This window comes from Diceros bicornis, chromosome 10 (genome assembly GCF_020826845.1).
Source record: "Diceros bicornis minor isolate mBicDic1 chromosome 10, mDicBic1.mat.cur, whole genome shotgun sequence".
In the NCBI taxonomy this organism is placed as follows: Eukaryota; Metazoa; Chordata; class Mammalia; order Perissodactyla; family Rhinocerotidae; genus Diceros; species Diceros bicornis.
Genome location: NC_080749.1, coordinates 28,011,614 through 28,038,237, shown reverse-complemented (window position 1 = coordinate 28,038,237; position 26,624 = coordinate 28,011,614). Strand labels below are relative to the sequence as shown.

The following is a 26,624-nucleotide window of genomic DNA, read 5'->3' as shown; positions in this document are numbered from 1 at the left end:
TAGCAAGATAGCACTATGCCCTCTAGTAACTAGTGGAGTAAAGAAGCTGTCCAATTGAGTACATATCCTCATCAACCACTAAGCTTCACAGAATCACCAGGCAATGTACACTTGCTATTGTTTTCCCTATTAATATACTCAACTTATGAGTATCTTAATTCTAGACTTGAAATTATACATTTTAAAAAAAAAAGCTTTATTATTTCTCAAAAATTGAACCTGCAAAGAGACAGTGGTGTCCAAGTCCCACCGTTTGAGCAAATGGGCATGTTCTTCACGTGAGAGTGTACTTTCCATCCATCAACTTGTTTCTGTCTCCTTTCATCAGTCAGGCTAACACACTCTTTAGGTTTCATCTTAATCTCACCTGAGATTCTTACAATCAGTTTTATTTCCTGCCCCAAGGCTCTCTCTTTTGCAGTAAATCTTATATATCCCTGACATTAATATTCCTAAATCAAAGACCCAATTATAAAATTACATCATTCCATTCATCAAAATTCTTCTGTGCAATCCCACTGGCAAACATGAGGCCAAAATTATAAAAACAATCATATCTCTTTCCCTCAAATCAGAGAAAAAGTATTGTCCTGACATCTCAGTAGGCGAAAGAAAAGAGCTACCATTCTCTCTCTTTCATTTTTAGGCGTAGTTCCTGCACGTGTCTCTAAGTTCCCTTTTATAAGTTGCTATCAATAACTTAGTAGAGTCTTTCAGGGCAAAATGCTTTTCTTAAAGTATTAACTTGGATATGACATTAATTACTTAACTTCTATTGATTAGATATTACATTAATTACAGTATTTATAAGAATAGAAAATTAAAAATAATTTCAGTAAGGTTTGAGGACATATATTCTATTAGTTACACAATGAATGAAAAGATTTTCACAAGGTATATTAAGTTTGAGTCTATCGGTTAAGTTCACAAGGCAGTACAGAGAATAGAAGTGGGGCAGAAATCAAGAATTGTGTTTCACAGATATCTATCTATCCTACCCAGGTTCTTCCAAAATCCACATCTGGAATGTCCCTAAAAGCTTTGTGAGATGATGTGGTTAGTAAATGAATAATAATACTTAGTTGTATTTATACTAAAATCAGTCTTTTGGCATTGCTTTCAAATACAGGATTGCTTCATTTTAACATTAAACCAGATGAGAGTTGTGTGAGACAAAGACTGTCATCTCTTATTTCCTTGGTGTGAAAAACTGTTAAGTTGGAGACGGGATCCTGCCCTGGATTCTACATAAAGTTACAACTGACACAGCCAAAACTGGAACATGCGTCCCCAGACTCTTGTGCTCTCTCCCCTGCACCTTCTGAATGATGGATGAATATCTAATAGGTAGATAAAATGATTGGGGACAAGCTAGAAAGCAAAAAACAACTGTATTAGACACTAATGCTGCTCTTACTCTGGTTTATTTTTAATGTCATGCCTTTTAAGATACTGTGAGTAATTCTCTAAAGTGAAACCAGCTTTACTTGAAATCTAATGCATATATGAATGTGAGGAATCATCCTTTTGCATTTAGTCTAACTACAAGCATTGAAAAATGAAAGAGAAAATTGGTAAAAGCTCAGATTTATTTTAAACCAGCACTTTTAACAGAAGGAAATGGATAAAAGCAAAATACCAGTAGTTTTCCTTTTGGCTTAAAATGATATTTTCCAAGATATTATTAAATTATCTTCGCATTAATAAACTTAAGTAGTACTTAAACATTTTAAGCTAAGACATATTGAGATCAGGAAGCGCAAATTATGTTTAAATGTAAAGCATATCCATGGAAAATATTACATGAATATGTTTAATATACATTATAGCCAGAAGACTCCATCCAAAGTCAAAAAAGTAATACGAGTAATGATAAATCTATTCTGAAATTTACTTTACTTTTAGGGACAGAACCTGTTGCCCTAAGATACTTTTATATGTTAAAAAAGAATCTCAATTCCAGGAAATTTGGCCATGATTTTTGTTAAGGTTATAAACTGGTGGTGGGGGAGGAAAATAGACTTTCACTTTCTTGAGTCATTTAATTTTTTCTGCTTTCTAACAGGCAATTGATATAGTTCTATTCAGCCATAATTCATTAATAGTAGAATTATCTTATTTAAAGTACATAATCTATAGATGAGCCTGTTGCATATTAATGGGTGAAATTTTTAAAACAATTTTATTTTAAAGGAAACTCAGAAAAACAGAGGCCTATTCACTGTCTGGCTCTGAGAAAAGGTAAACCTTTAGAGCAGAAATGATTTATTTTATATGAGTAATCATCTACTGTATTATATGTTGTAATGAAAAGGACTGAGGAGACAGTATTTTTCTTATTATTTACCTCCTATTTGCAAAAAGGAATAGAGTTGACACTCCGGAAATCATCTTGGAATACAGAGCCTATATTGTGGACACAATTTCCTAAAATTTTTTATGACTGAATTTTTTTTTGTTTTTTTACTAAAAGATTGCAACTCTAGCCTTAAGAATAACCATTGAATCAGTTAAAAGGTGTCCAGTCCTCTGGTTTAATAAGCATAAAGCGGTATGGGATATTCTTTCTTTGGGGAGACAAAACTAATTTATATGACGGGAGTAAAGAATACTTAAGTGCTAAATTAAACGGCATGGAATTAATTACAGTGCTTGAGACCACCATATATTTAATAAGGAGGCAGCTCCTTGGAGGTTGGGAATGTTCTGGAGATGTATCATCTACCTATTTAATAGCCATGTCATGAACTCCCTTTCCCCCCATTTTCAAAAATATTTAACTCAGAGAGACTTATGTTCAAAGGAAGGAAGGAAACCTAAGTGAAAATTTTCCTTCAACTTTGAAACAAGAAGAAATTAAAGTTTAAAAATCATTGATTGTTTTAAATTATTTTGCAGCCATTTTCTCTGTTGAACTTCCCATTGAAAAGCTTTATAAATGCCTGATGCCTCCGCGAGGAAAGAGAAGAAGGTGACAGAAGCACTGCTTGTGTTACAGATGCTGCCTGACAATACTGCCATCCTTTAACATGGTTTTATTTAGTTATTACAGCTATCTCTCTGTAAATGACATTTAGGATTATTTAAGATTATGTTGTAATCCTTTTAATCCTTAGTGCTTTAAATTTCAGGCTAAACACCAAAACGCAAACTAGCACTTAGCAGGAATGTTTAAAATATATGATTCAAACATAAATCTTTTTATTCACTCTTTCCCTGATGAAAACCTAGTGTTGCTTTTAAGTTAACTAAGAAAACTTGTACCCCAGTTCATTACAAATCACTCGGTTGCTAAATACTTTCGCAAGCTGCATCAAACTGGTGATGGTCCTTGACAATTAGGCTAAATGCAGAATTAAACAAAAGTTAGCACTAATGAACATTTACTAGTTTAACTTTGAATTTGTACGACCTTTTATAAGTACACAGTGTCTTTCTGTGTTTGTATGTATGTGTGTGGAGATAGTCACTTTATTTCCTAAGGTCAAACTATTAGATGTGAGTTATATACATAGACACACACACAATGTATATGCATACATGTATATACACATATTATGACTTGTCTATATATACTTTATTATAGAAGTAGCTAATGATTTTTAAAAATATATATTGTCTATTATTAACAAGTACTAATTAGGCCAAAGACTGTTCTGTTATAAAATAGGCAGATATTCTTGAACTTGGCCATCATTCTCAGTGAGCATTATTCTGATTTGCTGAGAGTTGTTGAATACCAAACCTTAATACTTAATTTATGTTGTCACTGTTATCTTACCATGTACCAATCAAATAAGATTGAATCTACATCAAGAGTTTAATAAGACTTTGAGTATGAAAGAAATTTGGTTTTTAATACAAAAAGAAAATGAACAACTCAAATGTCCAAATGGCATATCCAAATGAACGAAACAAATGAAATCCTTCCGTTTGTTGTGTCGCAAATGTGTCTTGCTGAGTCTTTCAAGCATATTTCAATTTTTTGTTTGTTTTCCTATTCATTTTAAGTTCGACTTCCCCACAGACATTGTAATTATGTGGCATATAATTGCTAATCCATCAACTTTTTAAAGACAGATTTCAAATTTTAAATTATTTCTAATTTTGCTTTTCTTTGATTTTTCTTGAACCAAAAATCTCAATAGTCGTTTACTATTTGTAATCTATAATTCATAGACTGAGATTGAACACCAAACCTAATTCAAACTTGGAATTCTAAAGCTATTTCTGATGTAGCACATCAGCTGAAGCTATGATGGTCTTTTTCAGTCGGCAAGAAACACTTCATTATTCTGTAGGTAATGAAACCCTTGTACACACACACTCAAACATCCAACAATGCCTTAATACCATGTTTTTGAGATATAATCATGTTTATTTTGATCATTTGAGAGTTAGACCAGCTAATGTATCTAATCAAATATTGATGCAAGTCATCTAGATTTAGCTCTCTGGCAAATCGTTCCTGATGCTTTTTTGTTAACAGAACTATAAAAGCTATTCATATTGTTCCTCTCTAAAGGCTTACTCTGGTAGTCTGTATCTGTGGATACATATTAGTAAATTTTATCTAGGCTCATGTGTTTCAGTGATGAAAAGATTTCAGCATGAAAACCACATGATTCATCCCAAAAGAAGGAAGCAGGAAATGCAATTTGAATCTTTCTTTAGCTTTGTCATTCACAACATCCTTATAATCACCTCTTGTTTCTCTAAACTAAAGGATACAAGACAAAAAAAAGATAAACTGGATGTAAGAACACTGAGGCCCCATGAACTGCTCAGGTACCTACAAACAAAACTAGTTGGCAAGATTTTCACCTCCAAGACGCTACCAAAAATGAGAATAGTTTTTAATATCTTTGGAAGTACCTATATTCAGAAATATGAAAAACAAGTAAAAAATTATAACAGGAGGTGGTTAGACACATTTGGAAAAGTTTAGGACGACATATATCAACAATATAGGTGGTTTAAATGTATATCTATGTGTATTATGTTTATAGTTATGTAAAATTATACATAAATATTTTTCTTTGATATTTGCAGCCCTGTATACATCATACACACTTGACTATCATCCTCACTTGTGATCTAACTTAGTTCTTCATAAGGTTAACAGAAGGAACTGAAAAAGGCTGCCTTAGCCCAACTCCAAGGGTTTCTATTATGTCGATGTCAAATTTTAATGTCTTTATTTTATAACATTGGTGATTAGGATGCTAAACTCACAATACATAATAAAACTAAACCACTTAGTTCACCTAACCCAGTTCAGAACTAGTCATACTGATCATCTAGGTTGTCATAGAGGCTAGGATTATAACCTCTAAATTTTGTTATTTATGGCAGAATAACAAAAAGAGTAAGAAATAGGAGGACCGGATATATCACTGATCTACAATTCCTCACTTTAAAACAAAATTTATTTTTCCTAGATTCTGTAAATTCACATTCTAATCACTTTGGCTTTAGTCCTTTGATTTCTAGGCAAGTATATTTAGTCTTCTTTTCTTTCTTTTTTGTTCTCATTCCTTCTTTCCTTCCTTCCCTTCATTTTCTTTTTTGGTAAAAAAACAAAATCTCTATCGTATCAAAAATGAATATCTAAATAGAATAAAATTAGAACCAGAAAAATAATCTATTCTAGAATATGTTTAAAATTTTTTTTATAATTTATAAAATTAATGTGAGTCCAAATTATTTGGATAGACCTGAATTAGCATTTGGAAAATGCAGACCAAACTGGAAATCAGTTTTTTTCTCTCCAGTGAGAGTTCAGATAGTAAATGTCATGTATCTATACTTCTATGAGACCCAATATCTTAATTTTACTGATGCATTTAAGAACAGAATTGACTTTTCTTCAAGGGCCAAAATGGTCTTAGAAGACATTTAATATAATAATTATAATAATCTAGTTCCTTGGCTACTAAATGATACAAATTCTAAAATATATCTATAAAGTTATTAGTTACTTTGAAAATATAAAAGTAAATTAAATCTCATATAAACATAGAAAGAGATCAACCACCATAATCTAAAGTTATTAACTGCCAAAGGGATTTTAGTAACATCATATGTGAAATGTTAAGTTTTCCCATTTTCTTTCTTTAAAGGATTTCCTCTGGTTCTTTCCATTCAATGGAACATGATTATAGCACTGAAATTATTAATCACAGTTATTTTTTCCAAAAAGTTAAATTATGCAGTATGAAAAGATCCAATATAGTTGTTTAGCTCTCTCCATCCTCCTAAGTCACACTGGAAAAATGTAATTTATGACTGGGAGGCAGGAATGACAGTAAATGCAAATAGTTTATCATAATTAGTGAATCTTACTTTGTGTATGTCTGAAAGTTCTACATTAAACCCATTTAAGTCAAATATTCTAGGTTTGAACCACAAACAGCTATCAAATACATTGCAGAATTAAGTGACTTTTGCATGTAGAATTAAACACACAGGATATATTTTGTGTTTAGATAGCAGCCAGTCACCAGGAAAAAACAACAAAACAAACCAAAATTCAACAAGGAAGAGAAGTCAGTTTTTCACAATGACCTTCGCACAACTAGTTCATGCATATGAAAACATCACAACAAGGTAGTCTTATTTTGATCACTCAAGAGAGCTCAGATTTAGAAGGAAAAGGAATAAATTGAATATATGTAACAGTCTTACCTGAAAGACATTCTTTCTGCTTGATTTTTCCTTGGCCCATTCAATATGTGCTCCACACAAATCCACACTTTCTGGTTTGTGCCCAGTTTTCTGTAAACAAAGATGAAATAAGAATAAAAAGCATACAACATTGTTGATGCATGTTAGAAAAAATAAAAGTTTATTGAGTTAGCAGCTATACATATTTATGGTATAAAGCCTTTCTCTCTCTTTTTTTTTTTCAGTTCCAAAGAGATATCTGCACCCTCCTGTTCTCTGCAGCATTATTCACATTAGCCAAGACATGGAAACAACCTAAGTGTCCATCGATGGATGAACAGATAAAGAAAATGTGGTATACATATAATGGAACAATTATTCAGCCATAAAAATGGAAGAAATCTTGCCATATTCAGCAATGTAGATGAACTTTGTTTCAGTTATAAGATGAATAAGCTCTGGGGATCAAATATACAGCATGATGACTATACAGTATATAGTATATATATAGTATACAGCATACATATACATATGTTAACATTGTACCGTATACTTGAAAGTTGCTATGAGAGTAGATCCTAAATATTTACACCACACACATACACTCAAAAAGGTAACTATGTGAGGCTGGCCCAGTGGCGCAGTGGTTAAGTTTGGCCCATTCTGCTTTGGCGGCCTGGGGTTCGCAGGTTGGAATCCCGGGCATGGACCTACACCACTCGTCAAGGCTGGTAGCATCCCACATACAAAACAGAGGAAGATGGGCACAGATGTTACCTCAGGGCCAGTCTTCCTCAAGCAAAAATAGGAAGAATGGCAACAGGTGTTAGCTTAGAGCCAATCTTCCTCACCAAAAAAAAAAAAAAATAATAACTGTGAGGTGGGATGTGTGAATTAACCTTACTGTGGTAATCATTTCACAATATATATGTATATCAAAATAACATTATATACCTTAAACTTACAAAGTGTTACTTGTCAATTATATCTCAACAAAGCTGAGTAAAAGAAAAAACAAATTTAATAAATATTTATTAAGTGCCAACTGTGTGCCCTTTAGAAGTTGACTTTTCAGACTTTTAAAGCTATACACATAAGTATATGTATTTAATAAATTTAATTTAGACCAAATAGATTATAGTATGTGTTTCCTTTTACACAATACAATGCACATGTCACTTAAAAGCTATTTTTACTTCAGTAATTCATAATGATCAATTAATGGGAATATCATCATCTACATTTGCCTCTTCATAGTTTCATTTGGTTCAAGTGAATGATACTCATATAACTTTAAATTTGCATAACTCCAGCTATTAAAAAAATGCTTATCTGTTTGGGAAATTTCTTTACTATTTTTAAAGAAAGTGATGCCACATTTCAGACTCCAACTATTTTCATATATTCTGAGCTACTCTAGGTTTCTCTGTGGATAGATTCAGTACTTTTCTCAAACAATTTTCCATACAATACTTTAAAATTTAGTATACAAGCCTTATAATATTTTTAGACAATGTTTTTAACTTTATTAACTTTAGGTTAAAACATATAATTATGAAAGAATGGTAAAACTGTCATAAGAAATCTGTCCAAAATTGTTGCCTCATAGCCACTATGACAGTTTAATACAAATAGACTATTTTTCAGAAGAAGCCAGAAATCTGAGGGTTTTTATAGTAAATTGTGAGATTTTTGATTTTTGGCAACTCAAAAAATTTTGTACAAGCCAAGCATAACTTTCCTTTAGGAAACATTCAGCTGGCAGGAGAGCAACTGATAGCCTATCTTTCCTTTGTTAGATGAGCGTGCCTCTTACAGATGGTGCAGTCAGTGAAGTATTTGTACTGGTTCACCCATGCTCTGCCACCTAGGTGATCACTATTGTGGAAAATCTCAAAGCATGATAATAATGTTCATTGTCGAGTGATTTATGATGTAGAAAAAATTAAAAACAACCTGCTTCTTCTATAGTTAATTAAATTATGGGATACTCAGAACCAACAAAATAATCATTAAGCTTATGTAACGAAAGAAATTATCTTTCCCATATAACGCAGTCAGGGGAAAAAAGAGGGAATTATTTTATATAAGAAGCACTTTTTATGTGCCAAGCACTTCTCTAAGTGTTTTACAGCTATCAATTTGTTTAATTCTTATGAGAATGGTATGCAGTAGGTACTATTATTACCATCATGTTACAGGTAACAAAACATGCCAGAATGGGTAGGTAAACTTTCCCAAGGTAATGCAGATAGAAAAAGAGGAGCCAAGATTTAAATGTGAGCAGTGTCACTCCAGAGTCTCTTCCTAACCACTATGTAGTCCTTTAAAATTGAATGTATGTTATGATCATACTCATGTTAAAACATAACACTTGGGGAACAGATATGCCTTTCTTACTAGACTCTAGTACAGACATATTGATTTCTTTTCTGTCCTCTGTTAAACTTTGATTTCTTTTCTGTCCTCTGTTAAACTTGATCTTCCCAGTGGGCCTTTACACCACCTGTTTACCTGGAATACCTCCCAATCTTCACATGGCTGACTCCTTCTTATCCATCAGGTCCAAGCTAAATGTCACCTTGTCAGAGGTCTTCTCCAACTGTCATATAAAAGACCTGTGTTCCAGCACTCCTGATTTCTCTCTATCTCACTACTTGTTTTAATTTCATGGCAGCCTTCCTTCTAACTGAAATTAACATATATATTTTTATATGCTGACTATATGTTTTTTCCTACTAGAATTAAGTTCCTTGAGCTGGGGCCTTTTTTGCCTTTTCCTCCACTATTTTTCCCAATATATGGAAATGTATGGAACAGTGTCTGCCACATAGTTGTTGCTCAATGAATATTTGCTGAATTCATGAATGAAGGGAAAATACTAAAATACAACTAGCTTTTGTGCTTTGGAAAGGAGGTTGGGCATCTTAGAATTCCCAATTTTATAACAATTAAGATTTGTATTTGGTTTAACAGTTAAGCAGTCTTTGTTTTGTGAGGAAAAGTGATAAACAGTTTAATGGATTCATATGTGGATTGAACCTAGGATTTCACAGAATCATTCAATAAATATTTATTGCATACCTATTATGTGTCAATGTATTGGCCACTGTGCTGGGCACTGGGACTCCAGAGATAAAGAAGATACTGACTCTTCCTTTAAGAATCCCATAAAAGCCTCAGACTCTATATAATTTTCTATAGATTCTCTCTCTATATATAGAGCTAGAGGAGATCTATGGGTGAAAAGCAATCTAAGCTTTCCCAGCGTTCTTACCATCTACCTCTGCCAACCTTTAACTGTTCTCATCAGCATCATACACTAAATCCCACGGCTTTGGCACTTGGCTTGGGTTTATCTCAATTGGAACTGTGTCCATCACTTGCAGTCACCTCCTAGTGCTCATTCATGTGACCTTGCCGTTGCCCCGTCTCTTGCATTCTTCAGGAGCTCACTGATTCACCTCCTCTTCGCTTTAGCAATCTCCATTCTGCTTTTCATCTAACAAAACCCACTTTCTGAGTTTTTCTTACTCCCACCCTATTGTTTGTTTTTGATGTTATTGAAATCGGCAGATCTTGGCACATTCTCCCAGTCTCTCAAGCCCTTCTTGGTTACGCTTCCTTTTATGTCCAGGCCTATGTTCCTGATTCCACAGTCACTTCAGCCTCTCTCTCTCTCTCCCCCCATTCAATGATCCCTTCCACTCTCTCATCCACCTGTTGTTCTTCTCCAATCTTCCTCATATTCCCTAATTCTGGAGAAATAACTTTTGACTACTCAGTGTAGTAAAATGGCTTACTCCTAACTCACAGAGATCATAAAGCCTTGTGCTAGCATATTCACAATTCTTCTCACTTTCGTAGTTAGTCTGTATGATCAAAATAAACAAATATAAACTTTAATAAATTCCTGTATGTCTTGCCCTCTAAAAGCTTTATATCAATTTCTCATTTATTTCTTACAACAATCTCGTGAAGTTATTACCATTGCCTTCAACTTACATGTGCAGGAGCTCAAGCAGTGAGTGGTTAAGCGTCTTACATGAGCTCACACACTTAATAAGTACTCGAGCTGAAATAAGAATTCATTTTTATCTGACTCCAAGTCCCAAGTGCTTGATAACAACACAATGTATGGCCTCCCCCCTATACCCATACTTTCTTTCTACTATGTTCCACAATGACCCTTTTAGGTCCCCAAATAAGAATTAACATTTTCTATTTCTTGTTTGTAAAGGTCATTATTTCCCGTTTTCTCTTCTGGCTCTCGGAATTCTGGACCTGGGTCTGTGACTCTGGTCCATCTGTCTAATGAATTTCCATGCCTGCACATGATAGTGGCGTCTATGAGTATCAAAATCATGGTCAAGGCCATACAGTACATAAACAACTCACAAGGCATGTCCCATTTGGCCTCAGGGGAAGAGATGCTCCTTCTTCAACCTAAGGCTTTTCCTCTCTAGTTCCATCCAATCTTGTTTCTCATTTTCTGAGTTGTCCCTTTTCTTTTCCTTTCTCAACCTCCCACTCTCAAATAGATTATATCTTTTAGCCTATAACCATGCTCAAGTTACTCCTGTTTAAAAAAAAATAGAATAAAGCGAATCTCAACCCTACAACCTCACTTTTTCTCCATCTCATCTATTTCCTTTTCATTATTGCCAGAGTTTTCTACAGTCACATGCTCTGTTTGCTCAAGTTCCATTCTCTTTTCAACACACTGTAGTCCTTCACTCCCTTCCTTGACTAGTCTAAAACGTCTTAACCATTAAGGTCAACAAAAACAATCTGATGTCTTCTCTTTCGTCAACATTCTACTCAAACTCTGTATGATTAGATTCTGCTGGCCTTTCTCCTTAAAACCTTCTGTCCCTCAGCTATGGAGACATTTTCTCTCTAAATTCTTATTTCACCTTTTATGCTCTTCCTTCTCTGTTTCTTTCACTGACTTCTCTTCCTCTTCCCACTTCTTAAATGTTGGTAATCCTGGTTTACTGCCTTCATTATTTTTCATAGTTTACATGCTTCCTGTGGGTTTTGGTCTCGCCTCTGGTCTGATCCGTCACTTACAATATGTTGACTCTTCAGTGGTTCTGCTGGCCGCCATCTCCCTCTTATGCATCAGAAGTGTATTTTCTAACTAACTACCATTAGGATGCAGCACAGACACCTCGGTAAAATCATTTTCTTCTTCTTAAACGTGCCCCCTTTTTCTCTATTGCTCTTCTTAGTTAATCATCCTTCTATTCACTTCATCTTCTTTGCTTTCTTAATTCTCCCCTTTCCCTCACCACCCACAACCAAAAAGTACAAAGCCCGAATTCCAGAACTAGCTCCCTCTTCATCCTATGACCACAACCTCATTAGAGCTCTTATTTTCTCTCATCTGAATTCTTCTCACTGTTTCCTCTGTGACCAGTGAAACCATTTCAATTCATTCTCCATCTTTTGTCTTTAAAAAAAAAACACACAAATCTCACCATATTTCTTCTGGAAAACTTATCTGCAGGATAATATACAAATCCCTTAGTAGGGCATACAGGCTCCTTTCCATCATTCCCCAACCATCCTTCTCAATTCCATTTATTCTCCCATTCTTATACACATCTGCTATGCTAAATTCACATCAGTTTCCAAAATGCAACACTCTATACATCTACAGAAAATGCCTTCACAACTCTGCGCATTGTGAATATCAGTATGCATGCACCCTTTTCATCCAGAACACATTTATCTCTCTCTTGAATCCACTCTCCTTGCATGCCATTTGCCCCAATTCTGCTCATTTTTGTGGTGTATCTCCAAAATAATCTCCATGAAGCTCTCGTTTACCTCTGCAGGCACAGTCACTCACTCCTTCCTACCATTTCCCCTATTCTGAAACACACTTTGTTACAATTCTTTTTGTTGTCCACACACTGCAACTACTTTTTGGTGTATCTCTTTCCCCCAGCCATCCAATCAGAGAACAGGCTGGGTTTGTCTTATACTTCATTTCCTCCAAATCTAGCAAAGTAGCCCAAAACAAGCACTTAACAGATATTTGTTACCTGTTGAATGAGTTTATAAACTGGATGGAGAATTACAATGGAAAATTTCCAGATTCATTCCAATGCATTAACAAATAATACATCTCAGAACAATAGTTTATAAAATGAGAAATACATAGCAAGTAAAAGCACAATATTCCTATATATACTGACCTTTAGTAGGAACTGATCTTATGGCACAATCAAAGCAAATAATAGAGATTTGGGGTGAATTCAGAAGTATGCCAGAAAAAGCTAAAGTGATTTGAGTAAAATTCAATGAAATAAATATATCAGCTTCAAAAAGCAAAAACGAAGATAAGTAGATAGAAGACTATTTTAATTGATTCTAATCAATAGTTCACTTTTACAAAGCTGAAGCAGAAAGATCTAGGTTTAAAGAATAACTTTGGGGACTAGGCTTTATTAGAAGTGAAAATTTTCAATATTTAAGCCTTGTTAAACACTGGAATAAATTGTTCAGAAAAGTTGTAGAATTTGTTTGGAAGACAATCAAGATTTTACTCAAGAAGCCTGAAATTAAAGAATCCTTTAATAGAAAACATATTTTTAATTCTACAGCTATAAAACACAAGAAAAAGTCTGCTAATGAACTACATGATGCCAATGGATCATATTGTACATCATTATAAAAATATACTTTTTAAAAATTGACTAAATATGGATTTAAATCTGAGTGGACGTATCATATCGCTTCTGGGGTAAACTTAAAATATCAATGACTGATTTTAAAATATTTAAATAGAATTATTTAAAAGTTACTGCTTCTGGACAATAAAACATAAAAGCCTCTTTGTTGGAGCAATGTGAAGTCATTAAAAATTGATCCTGGGTTTTGTCCACTTCTGATTTTTATTATTCTCTTAGTCCATCTTAACCATTTCCAAATAATAGCTGAAAGGGTATTCTTTCTATAATATATTTTTCTCTGACCTAGATTAAACCTTTAGGATTAAGTTTCTCATTTTTCTTTACGGGATATTTGGGGTCTTTTAATGTATCTTAAGAAAATATCAAAGGCCGATGCTCTTTTGCTGGATGGTATTTTCCATGATGAAGATTGGGCATGTGTGTAGACAACAAATCATTGAGCCACTCATCTTCACATCATTATTACCAGATGTGGCTAAAAAAAAAGACAAGGCTCAGATTTTATGAAACAGGTTATTAGCTACCATTTTTTATTTTGGATTAATTGCTGTTTCAGCATATAGACTCAGATTATCCCTATCAGTTTGAAACATGAAACACAAAATCTGTTTAGAGGAATTAAGTTTTATCACATAACTGGTTTTGATTCTGGAAAATCAGTCATGGAGGAGGATAAAACTCACTTATAAATTCTCATTTGGGCAAAATGATTTAGGAAAGAGTGCTGAATGGATACCTGATCTTATTAATGTCTAAAGTATGGCTACTGTCAACATAGAAAAGGATACTTTGATTGTAAGATGTGGGTTTTATGTATATGAATATAAATGATGTTAATAATAACTGAAATTGTTTCTACAGTGAAATTTCTCAGTACATTACAAGACCAAATCAAACCAGATTTTCAGAAAAGCAAAACTTTGTTAGTGATTTGGGGCACTAGAATTTTATGTTTGTTTGTTTGTGGGGTTTTTTTGAGGGGAAAGTATTCTCTCCTTTTCAAGAAATGAACACCTATTGCATTTATTCCTGAATCAAAATCTTGCTAGAATAAATAAAATAGCTTCTATTTAGTCTACTTTCCTTATATGCTGCTATTGTCTTATATTTACATTACATAAAAAACTATTTTATTCTGTACAGTGAGTAGCTTGGGCACATTTTTGATGCCTCAGGTGCCCCGTCCGAGTCCCTCCTTAGACCCTCATCCACCCAGTCCACCTCAGCTGACCCTGTAGACAACCAGCCCTGCTTGAGCCCATATGGGCCCACTCCCTGAGGATCACCAGACACCTTCCTGGAATGCTAGGCCCTCCTTCCCCGCTGCCAGCATGCAGACAGGCTTTCAGCTCCCCGACCACTTCTAGATTTGGATGAAATGCCACTTTACAGGGTTTAAGATCTGGCTTTCTGAGTAGCCATCCATAGGTGTGCCCAGGGTCTCTATGATGTAGGCAGTGAAGACTCTGGGTGGTGAACTTTGACCAGAAGGGAGCAAGAAATGGAAAGAAATATGGCAGATAAATTCCTCTCCTTCTGTTCCTGCCTCCCACAGATTGTTTCATGCTTTATCCAGTGTATTTGCAGCTTCTTTCCAAGTCAAGTGGTGCCCCTGCCCAGTGATCCTCTGTATCTCTTTGAGGCTCACTATAGAGTGGTAGACAGCATGGTAACACATCCCCTCCACTACTTCCCATCGTTTCCTGCCTTACTTCCTTTTTACTTCACTCTCTGTGTCCTGGACTCATGCCTCTCAAATAAAGCATGGATGCTTAATTCGGGGTTTGTCTTCTAGGAAATGAGGGTGAGACGATTGATGTTACTCTCCTTGTGGCAAAGATGCCTAGCTCTCCACCAAAATGTGTGCTGTGCTCCCTCTTCAGGAGTCTAGAGTTATCACTGGGAAGCAGCTCTCCAGCCAGAGACTCCATTTTTTCCCCAGCCTCCTTTGCATGAACATATGGCCACATTACTGCAATGTCAACAAGAATGATGTGAGACACTTCTGGACTTAAGGCTTTTAAAGAGCATGCAGACCTTCCTATGCTCTCTTTACCTTTACTAGGGGATGGCAGAACCAAAAGATAGAAGAAGCACCATGGAGAAAAGATGATCAGGAATATCTGTTTTGGACTGTGGTATGAGTAAGAAATGAGATTCTGCAGAAATTTTGGATTGTATTTGGACAGCCAGTAGTAGTCCCCTACCCGATAAATCTTTATATTATTGTTGAGAAAACTAAGACGGGGGGCAGCCCCTTTGGCGTAGTGGTTAAGTTCGTGTGCTCTGCTTCGCTGGCCCAGAGTTTGCAGGTTCAGATCCCGGGTGAGGACCTACACACCGCTTATCAAGCCATTCTATGGCAGGCGTCCCACATATAAAAAGCAGAGGAAGATGAGCATGGATGTTAGCCCAGGGCCAGTCTTTCTCAGCAAAATGAGGAAGATAGGCAACAGATGTTAACTCAAGGCTAATCTTCCTCATCCAAAAAAAAAAAAAAGAAAGAAAGAAACTAAGACAGGGATTTTAAGTATACTGCCATGAAGTGGCAATTTGGGCATTTGAATTCATTCTATCTGGTTTCAGAGCCTGTTAGCCACTATACCTTATTGCTTTATGTAGTAATAATAACCACAATAATAAATATAATGAAGATTTATTATCTTTGCTATGTGCCAGGTGCGTTACATCTATTTTCTCACATAATCTCACAATAGCTCTGTAAGGTAGGTACTCTTATTAACCCCATACTGCAGTCAAGATATCCAAGGATTACAACAACAAACAAAATGTGAACCTGGGATTCCTTACCCCTGTAGTCTGACTTAGAAGCCCCTATTTCTACCTAATATGGTATACTACCTCCCAGAGCATTTCAATATAGTGGTGAATTTTTATGAAAGACTAAATACATATATTCGGTAAATTAAAAAATGCACTGTGGAGTAAAAGTCCATTTTATCTTAGAGAAATGAAAGCTCTAAATCAGATGCATTACATTGACCAAAACGATAAACCACAGAAAGTCAAGCTTCATAATTAAAATAGTTTTCTGAGAGAGCCTAAGGTGAGGTTTATTGGACAGTAAGCTATTATCCATTTATAAAGCATCCTATCAATTTCATAGATTTTTGCTGTTATTAAAAATTATGTAAGATACAGAATTTACTGTGGTTAATGGCCAAATCTTGAGAAAATTATGACCAGAGAACATGGCTTCATTTATGATAATATCGATCACTTGGTTTTATTTTTTTCCTTACAAAGTTTAAGTTAATAAAACACTAGAATTCAACTTACTTTTTTCTTTCCTTCTTTTCATCATCCTCCAGATTTTGGACTTTTCTTTTCTAATTTTTTAAATGTATGATCAGGCCATGCGAGATTGCAGTCTATGGCTATGCTCATAAACTGCCTCAGTGATAACCACGCTGACTTTGCCAGAGCACTATGATCATGAAAATGAAAATATGAAACAGAGATTTAAAATGCCTTCACTAGGCTAAGGTTGGTGGATCTATCATTTGTCCCTCCATTTCTTATGATCTTTTTGAGCAGGGATCTGAATAAGGGCTTGATACTCACTTTACAAAGATAAAATCATTCCATATTCATTTTGCACAGAATACTCAATAATTCATGAATAGCTTTCTGATTGAAACTATTCTCATCTTTTTGCTAAATCATATCATTTTACTCCCATAAATAAGTGCATTTTATTATTAAAGTCATACTACAGTGACTGAGCATTAGATGTATTGCATTATTTAATTAATGCTTGTGTTCGTTATTTGCACTGGAAGTAAACAATATTAAAAAAGTAAACAAATTATTTTAATGAGACCTTTTATATTACTCTTTTTTTTTTGCTTTCAAAGTTATGGCTGAATGAGTGGTTTTAAAAAGTTAATAGTTTATTAAATGACTTGTAAAAGTTTTCTGTCATTACAAGTAAAATTTGCCAGTGTTTGACTCTACTAAAAGTATTAGTACTATGATGTAAAATGAAAAACATAAAGGGCCGGCCTGGTGGTGTAGTGGTTAAATTTCTCACGCTCCGCTTCAAAGGCCTGGAGTGTGCTGGTTCAGGCACGGGCCTACACACTGCTTGTCAAGCCATGCTGTGGCAGCATCCCGCATACAAAACAGAGGAAGATTGGCACAGATGTTAGCTTGGGGACAATCTTCCTCAAGCAAAAAGAGGAAGATTGGCAACAGATGTTAGCTTAGGGCCAATCTTCCTCGTCAAATAAAAATAAAACAAAACAAAACGAAAAACATAAAAATTAGCAGAAAAAAAGAAGTTACATATACAATCAGCATGTAGGTTCCATATTGAACATACTGGCTTCAGAACCATACAATTTTAGGGCAGAAATATTCCCTAAAATGTTTATAATGCTTCTGAATTTATGTAGTGATGCTACGTTTTCTGAGCACGATGTGATAAGTAACAGAAACAGCTAGTCCACTTGGTCTGAGTTTTGGTGGATGTGAAGACAAGAGAAACTTCTCAAACCAGAAATAGACTTTGCTGAATGTGTTAGTAGGGTGCTACACTGAACAAAGATTCTGGAGTCACATGAAAACACTTCCAAGTTTGCTACTTCCAAGTTTGGTGCTCACTGATGTGCTGATACACCCATATTCTTGGGAAAGCATATTTTTAGTTCTTCTTAGATGAATTGCCTTGCTTGCTTTCTTTGCACTAAGACTTCTTTAGATATGACCAATGGTTAAAAGGTCAAAGACATGAGAACATTAAAATATTTTCTGAATGAGAAGATGCCCTGTGATTTACTATGTGCATTGGGCCATAATGGTGACAAATTTAGCTGTTTTACTCTTTTCTTTGTCAATAAGAGCACAAGGCTGATAGCTCTCATCTATTTCCATAGATTTTAGAATATGTCTCTCAGATAATCTAACAAGTACTATCTTCTTTTTACTAAAGTAGAAATAAATATCTTAATTACCCAAACCTGTCTCTGAAAACTCTGAATCTCTCTTAAATTAAGGATATTTAGTATTGATTACAAAGGGCTCCATAGTGCCTACAGAATGAAATCATCTCTTCTCACAGTTCTATTCAAAGTCTTGCATGAGCTGGTTCCACACTCACTTTCTAATTAAACTAGAGTGCTGCCTGTTCCACAGTGCTATTCCTCAACTTATTCTGAGGCAATCCCTCACTGGCAGCGCATCCAGGCAACTTGTAGAAGAAATACAAAATAGCCTAGACTGGGGCATATCCACCTGAGGCCTCAGGGAATCTCTAAAAACATTTTTAAGAGCAACTATTAACACACAGTGCATGAGGCAAGGCAAGAAATCAATACATATCTGTAAAATAACAAATAAATTAAGGAATTAATTTCCCATATTTTATCACTGTTTATTTCCTTATTTCTACATAAAATGTCATTTTTCCCCCATTTCTGCATCAAAATCCTACTCATGCTTCAAAAACACGCTCAAATATCGCTTCCTCTACAGATATATTTAGAATCCTTTCCAGCTGGAAGCAATCTCTCTCTCCTCTGAGTTACCATAAAACTAACCTATTCTGTTCAGGCCATTTTGGAGCAACTATCAATGTCCATTTTTTACTATAATTACTCAATTTATGAGCAAGCTTTCTATTTGTTTCTAGACCCTCAGGGAAAGATCTGAGTCTGATTCATTTTTGTATCTTTCATAACACCTAGCATAGTGGCTTAAACATGAAGACACTCAGTGATATTCGCAAAATAAACAAATGGAGAGATAAATAGGCTAAGCATTACTTGGAACAACAGTTTCCCTGGGAAAGGACTACCTGTAGCTAGATCTATGGTTTCCCAGCATGTTTTCTTATGTTTTTTTTAATCACGTTAGTCATGTTTTATTAGAATAAATCTACATATGATTCTGTCTCCTCTACCAGACTATAAGCACCTTGAGAGCAGGGACCATATATGATTCATCTGGATATCTCTAGGGTTTTAAAAATCATTGTGTGATACCTGTTAGGAACTGTTAATTATTTGTAGAATAAATAAATGAATGGGTGCTCTAAATTACAGCTCTTCTTCCCCATGAGGCAATCCATCAATAGCCTTTTTTGACCAGGAATGCCCATTTGCCATATCCCATGGCTAGAGTCAGGTGTCTACTCCATACCAAGCACAAGCTCTAAAATTACAAAGCACAGCAGGTACCTAGGAGGCAAATTACAATTGAAGTGCTGGAGGCAATTGAAATACTTCACTGATATTAAAATAGGTAAATGTACCTGAAAAATGCAAGGGGTGTGAGTCAAGGCCTCAGAGGACAAACGAAACTGACAACTCTTATTTCTTTAGAATTTGTCCAGTACCAGAAGAAACAAATAATAACGTAGGTGTTTTGAGGCAAACATTTTTGCTCTTGGACTAAATGAGATGAAGCCACGATCCTAGAAGAATCAGCTTCCTCTCTTGTCTTTTCCCTGTGATAGGCCTGGTCTTTTTAAGGCATGTAGCATCTACACTGCTGTTCAGTATGTATTTGTTAAAAGAGCAGACATGATAGATTATTCTAGGGTGAAGACGTCTGGAGAATACTGACACATCTTTTTTTTTTTTTTTTGTGAGGAAGATAAGCCCTGAGCTAACATCCGTGCTAATCCTCCTCTTTTTGCTGAGGAAGACCGGCTCTGAGCTAACATCTATTGCCAATCCTCCTCCTTTTTTTTTTTTGTTTTTCCTCAAAGCCCCAGTAGATAGTTGTACGTCATAGTTGCACATTCTTCTAGTTGCTGTATGTGGGATGCGGCCTCAGCATGGCCAGAGAAGCGGTGGTTGGTGCCGCGTCCGGGATCTGAACCCGGGCCGCCAGTAGCGGAGCATGCGCACTTAACTGCTAAGCCACGGGGCCGGCCCCTGACACATCTTATTAAAGATTGCCTCTGGTTGCAAATCTCAACCCGTGGCACTCTTCTTTTTCCTTTTATTTTATCTTATCTTCCAACCAAACTAAAAAATTTCTCTTTTTAGCACACAGACCTTGCCCATTCTCTGTTTCATGCCATTGTTCATATTTTTTACTCCACTGGAATTCCCTGCTCACATATCTCCACATATTGAAATTATAACCATCCTTCAAGGCTCAATTCAAATCTTTCACAGATGTGAGCTCTCTCTCCTTTAAATCTCAAAAAAATTCTTCTATGTTTCTTATTTCATCTCACCCCATTTTTTGGCAGAGATGCTGTAAAGCAAAGACTATATCTTGATTATATCTCTATGCCTTATATGTAGCCCTAACGAGCAAGCTGTTCATTGTAGGATTTCAATACATATTCTTATGAAGTCTTTTCCCACCAAGGCTTATATAAATAGCACAAACTTGATTAACCAAATGCATATTTAAATGAAAGTGAGGTAGATTGTAATGAGAAACTATGCTATTTGGATCAACTCTCCCACTGAAAACAATGAAAAATGCTGGATAAAATATTTCTTTTTAAAATTACCTTAAAAGAATTGAAAGGCTGAAAAGATAGTGGGAGCTGCCAAGGTAAATATTTTTTGGAGGTAGGAATCTGACCTCAGCAAGGAAAGCTGAGTATCAAATCAACATAACTGTACTTTGCCTGAGGGCATTTGTTTATACTACATATTTGAACTTTGGTTAATCTACCTCACAGAATAATGGAAAACGTACTGCCTGAGGTCTTATGAAAGGTTAAAGGAGAACCCATATTAAACGTGTTCTCTTTCTCCAATCCCAAGGGATTATAAAGAAGACTGCCTTTGTAGAGATAAGCAATGTAAAAGGAAATAAAAGGAAGGGTAAAGAATAATTCTGCCCCTGAGAAGTTGTGGCACAGCTGTAGCCATCCTATTATGTACACATAATCTGAGAAGTTTAAACTATTAACTTACATTGAGCTAATTAGTCCCAGACCCTTTGAGAAAAATGCAAAACACTCTGGAGTAGGACACATTTATCTTAGGCTTCAGAGAACCTGCCATGATAATATTTCAATAACAATGATTAGCACACAGTCAAAGATAACCAGACACACAAGGAGACAAAGCAAAGCAACATGAGTGAGAACCAGCAAAAACAGACTGACACAGACTTCAGATGTTAGAATCATAAGACATAGACTATAAAACAACTATGCCTTCTAATTTTAACAAAATAAAAGAGATTCTTGAAAATATCTTCAGGAAACAGGTATGACAAATGACACAGTAAGTTTAAAAAAGGAAACAAAATTCTAGAAATGGAAATTACAATAATTGAAATAAAGACAATGTTTATCACAAAGGGAGACTGAATTAAAGAATTAGAAGATAAATCAAGAGAAATTATTTGGAAGGCACTTCAGAAAGATAAAACAATAGAAACAAAGAAAAATGTAAAACGTGGAGGATAGAGTGAGAAAACTTAACATAGGTTTAACTAGAGGCTTAGAAGAAAATATGAGAGAGAGCGTAATAGAAGCTACATTTGAAAAGATAATAGCTGAGAATTTTCTAAAATATATTAATGACAGTTACATACAATTTCAAGAGGCCAACAGACCAGGAAGGAAAAAGAAAAAGAAATTGACATTTGGATGCATCATGGTGAAACTGTGGGAAAACAAAGGTGAGGAGAAAAATATAACGAGCAGCCAGAGAACAGCAGTTAGACTCACGGGTAACTTCTTGATCACAAGAATGGATGACAGAGAACAGTGGAATAATATCTTTGATGTGCTGAAAGAAAATAACTGCCAACTCAAAATTCTATATCCAGAGAGAACTTATATTTCCAGAATGAGGGAGAAATAGAGACATTTTGAAAGAAACAGACACTGAGACAGATTGTCACCACAAGACTCTTACTACAGGACTTTCTCAGAATATATTTCAAACAGAAGGAAAAGTGATCCTAGAAGGAAGACCTAAGATGCAGGAAGAAATAAATAGCAAAGAACAGGGCAAATATTTGGCAAATGTAAACCAACATTGACTCTATAAAAAAGAATAAATAATGTCTGATGGTGTTAGAAAAAAAAAAAAGCAAAGAAAGAATTAAAATACCAGACAGCAATAGCATAGAGATTAGGAAGGGGATAAATGTATTAAAAGTGTTCTAAGGTAATATTTTGGAAGAGGTAAAGGGATTGGATTAGCTTTAGTCTTTGATAAGTATCAATGTTGTAATCCTAGGCAAGCCACTAACAGAACAGAAACAAAGTACATCACTCCCAAACCAGCAGAGAAAAATATGAAATGATAGAAAAAAAATAAAAGGAAAGAAAAAAACAAGACATATTTAGAGAAAGAGACAAAAGAAACATACACCATGATTCCATTTATATAAATTAAAAACCAGACAAAGTAAACTACATTTTTTAAGGGTTACGGCTATAGATGGGAAAATAATGAAAGGTGATAAAATAACAACTAAAATGCAATTTAACTCTGTGGCAAGGAAAAAGGCTGTGATGACGTAGAGACAAACGGCAGGGGGTGGGGCTTCTGGAGGGCTGGTAGAGTCTACCCTGACCTGGGTGGTAATTATGGAGGATTCTGATCAATAACTGTTAAAGTATTACATAAATATTTTATACATTTTACTAAAAAATGGCTTCTGCACTATTTTCGAATGACAATATAAATATATTGTTTTTTGGTGAGGAAGATCAGCCCTGAGCTAACATCCATGCTAATCCTCCATTTTTGCTGAGGAAGACCGGCCCTGAGCTAACATTATTGCCAATCCTCCTCCTTTTTTTCCCCTTTTTCCTCCCCAGAGCCCCAGTAGATAGTTGTATGTCATAGTTGCACATCCTTCTAGTTGCTGTATGTGGGACACCGCCTCAGCATGGCCGGAGAAGCCATGCGTCGGTGCACGCCTGGGATCCGAACCTGGGCTTCCAGTAGCAGAGCACGCACACTTAACCGCTAAGCCACGGGGCCGGTACCCAATGACAATATTTTAGAATTTTAAAGTGAGTTACAAATGATTGGTAGTTGCCGGGGGGAGGGGGAGGTGGGGAGGGAGGGTGGTGAAGGGGATGGTTCGGTACATGTGTGTGGTGATGGGTTGTAGTTGGTGTTTTGGTGGTGAACATGATGTAATCTGTGCAGAAGTGGAGGTGTAGTGATGGACACAAATTTTTACAATGTTGTAAACCAATGTTACTGCGATAAACAAAAAATTAAAAAAAAATACAAATCAGAATATATAAAAAACTATGACAATATGAACACTATCCTTTCCTTCATAATCCAGGAAATCCGGATCTAGGGACATCAGTGGTTTCAAAGGCTCCTCCTCACAGGAGGGCACGCCAGTCTGGACCAAACACTCTCTGGTTTGAGGCGGACAGAACAAAACAGAGACAATGTTTATAGACATAGAAGGGGGACAGTTTCCTGTTTTGATAAAGACTGTCTTGCGTTCTGAGGTTTTATCCTACCCAGATTTGGGGTATTTTATAATGTCCTTTCCGTTAGGAAGTGACAGTGGTAGGTTACTTTTTAATGTCCTGATTAAAAAGAAAAACAGAATAGGTCAGTCCTCCTTTTCTTTTAAGGTCACCAAGGACCCCGAGTCGATGAGTATCTAACATACACACACCAGTGAAGTGATTCTGTGTCTATTTTCGGGGGGGGCTGTTTTTGATAAAAATGTGACTTGGTCATGAACTGAAAGAACCTCAGTGAGAAAGAAAGATAGCCAAGCATAGAAAGTGGGATCAGGCACAACGTCTTGTGACGTGGTATTAAATGTGAAAGCCCTAAGAGTAAGAGCCTATGGAGGAAGACGGGGGCCCCAGGAAAATATATGTGGACATGCAGGAGGTTACGTCTAGAGCCGCAAACAGATGATGGCTTCATTTTCAGAATTATTCAGTGTTCAGACACAAGATTTTGTGCTGCCTGTGGATACATATTTCTCTTTTTGGAGGCCATACATGCTGTTGTTTCTTGAATTCATTTATTTTCTCTTCTATACATGTCTGAATCAGTTCAAGTGCAAAACTAATATAGTGTAATAATATGCTATATTATACTCTACATTATGCAATATGGAATATATTTATATTTTTAGTAGAGTATAATAGAATATAATAATTATTTCACAACTTCTATTTTTTTAATTAACTAATTTCATTCCTTACTAGTTCTGTTGATGAGTATCACTATCCTCATTTTATAGATAAGGATTCTGAAGCTCAAAGAAGTTTGAGTAACTTGGTCAACTCCTACACAGCAAAACTAAAGTGAAGTCCTCTGTGGTTGAACTTCAAAGTCCTACTCTTAGCTACTCTGCTGCTTTGTCTCACCACTGAATTAACATTCAAAGATCATTCCTATAAAGATTAAAATGCCATTTACCCTTTTAAACCACATTCTGCACTCAGGCAGTTTTTACTGACCCCTTGGAGGGAACGACAGACTTTTTCCCAGAAGCACAATGAACAATACCAGGACATGTTTAAGGGGGTACAAGGGAAAATCAGAAACTTGAGTATACATCTCTTTCAAAATAAAACCACAGCATCTTTAATCAAGGCCTGGCAATCAACGTATCGTTTCTCTGAGACTGAAACCGGTAAATGTGGGCTATCCCACTAGGCCTTTAATACTTGGTTAGAAATGTATCCAAGAAGTTGACTAGCAAGACAATTCATGCAGTACAAACACGAATCTGTAATTCTCTTCCCCAGTACCACAAAACACAGTTAGTTCCTGCCCTGAATTCACTTTGAAGACAATGAGTGCCTGGGAGAAACCATAAGACCATTGAAAATAAGGCCAAAAAAATGTTAACGAATTTCTTCTAAAAGTAAAATCTACTGTCAATTTCCAATTCTGAAATTTGAATGGGAGGCATGCGATTAGTGAGCTGAATTGCAAGGTTTGCCTACAATCTAAAAGGTAGTTTTTTTCACCTGTATAAAATTAAGCAGCTGACAATTATATCTCCTGGTAGGAGAAGATTAAAATAATAAAATAAAAATAAACCAAATGCCTTAATTTGAGATCTAATCTCTACCATTATGCCAGCACATTCAGATAAACTCTGCTCCAATGGAATTCTTCTCGCCCAGCCGGACACAGACCATCTTCTCAGCAGCCAAACTCCACAAGGCAAGGGACTTGCCTCCCTTCCTGACTTCTCCCTTAGAACTCATTCAAAGGGAAGACAAAGGACCTGCGAGTAGACGGGAGTAGTTTTGTGCCTGGCCCTTAGGGGTACTTTATTTTTCTTAAAAAGATTATCTCAACCTTACTGTAGCCAAAAATAAAAACAAAACAAAATCCTAAAACAAATTTCTGAGGCAGTTTAAATTAAAACTACAAAGGACTGAGATATATGTTTAATTTATTCATAATTAGTTTACAGATTGGACCACACTGAGACTCCAAAATCAGCAAGCCACTTGGGGATAAAGTCTATTGCAATTATCAGGAGCAAGCCAAGTGCTACCTTTTGTTCTTACTAAAATCTTCTCCTTTAAAAAAACATCTCCTAGCAAATGATTTTCTATTTCCTATTTAAAGAGGATTACATAGCAAACGGGACTAGTGGCTGGAAAGCAAAGAACTTTCCATCGTTTTATTACCTGCCAAATACAAATTAGTTCATTGTGGTTAACTCCTGCCAGGCGACCCCTTTCCCTGCCACCCATCAGGCCAATGGGGTATGGCAGGTTGGTTCCTGCCTGGAGTCCTTCCTAATCAGGAAGCTGTCAGATATGCTGCCTGCCCACTCTCTCCTACATCGTGTGGCAGCTCTGGTGTTTGGGCAGCAAGGTTTTGAGCTTGAATTGCCCCAGTAACTAGCTCTGAATTGCTCCCACTTACTATCAATGTCAAATCTCTGTGGGCATGTGCGAGGCCCTCCTCCAGGTACAATAAAGAAACCCTACAAATTTCACTTTGTAATAACTATAGGATATAGAAATTGTATTAGCTCCATTAGATGGAGTCACAGAAATATTCGGAAAGGTTAGCTGGATATAGGGAATGTCACAGTTAGACTAAGATAAAAAATCACTTTGTTAACTTAGAGTGTTTCCTCATTGGTAACACCCTATATTAAGGTGCCATTTATAAACAGTTTATTATTATTTATTAATGTGTGAAGCACTCTATCGCAGGCTAGATAACAACTTAAATTCATGTATTAAAGATGCACATACATGGTTTAATACAATTTACATCTTATAATATTCTTTAAAACAGCTTCCCATAGTCTCATCCGTTAAGCATTTATTAC

The 26,624-nt window shown here is 35.6% G+C and overlaps 1 protein-coding gene across 2 annotated transcripts in view; it reads right to left on the bottom strand.

Annotated features, from left to right (window-relative positions):
- ARHGAP15 (Rho GTPase activating protein 15) overlaps nt 1-26,624 on the bottom strand; it is a 588,967-nt gene that overhangs the window by 468,370 nt on the left and 93,973 nt on the right. For both annotated transcript variants that reach the window (XM_058548899.1, XM_058548898.1), the window contains one exon: nt 6,688-6,777. In XM_058548899.1, coding sequence (XP_058404882.1) covers nt 6,688-6,777 — 90 coding nt within the window. The remainder of the gene's footprint in view (nt 1-6,687; nt 6,778-26,624) is intronic.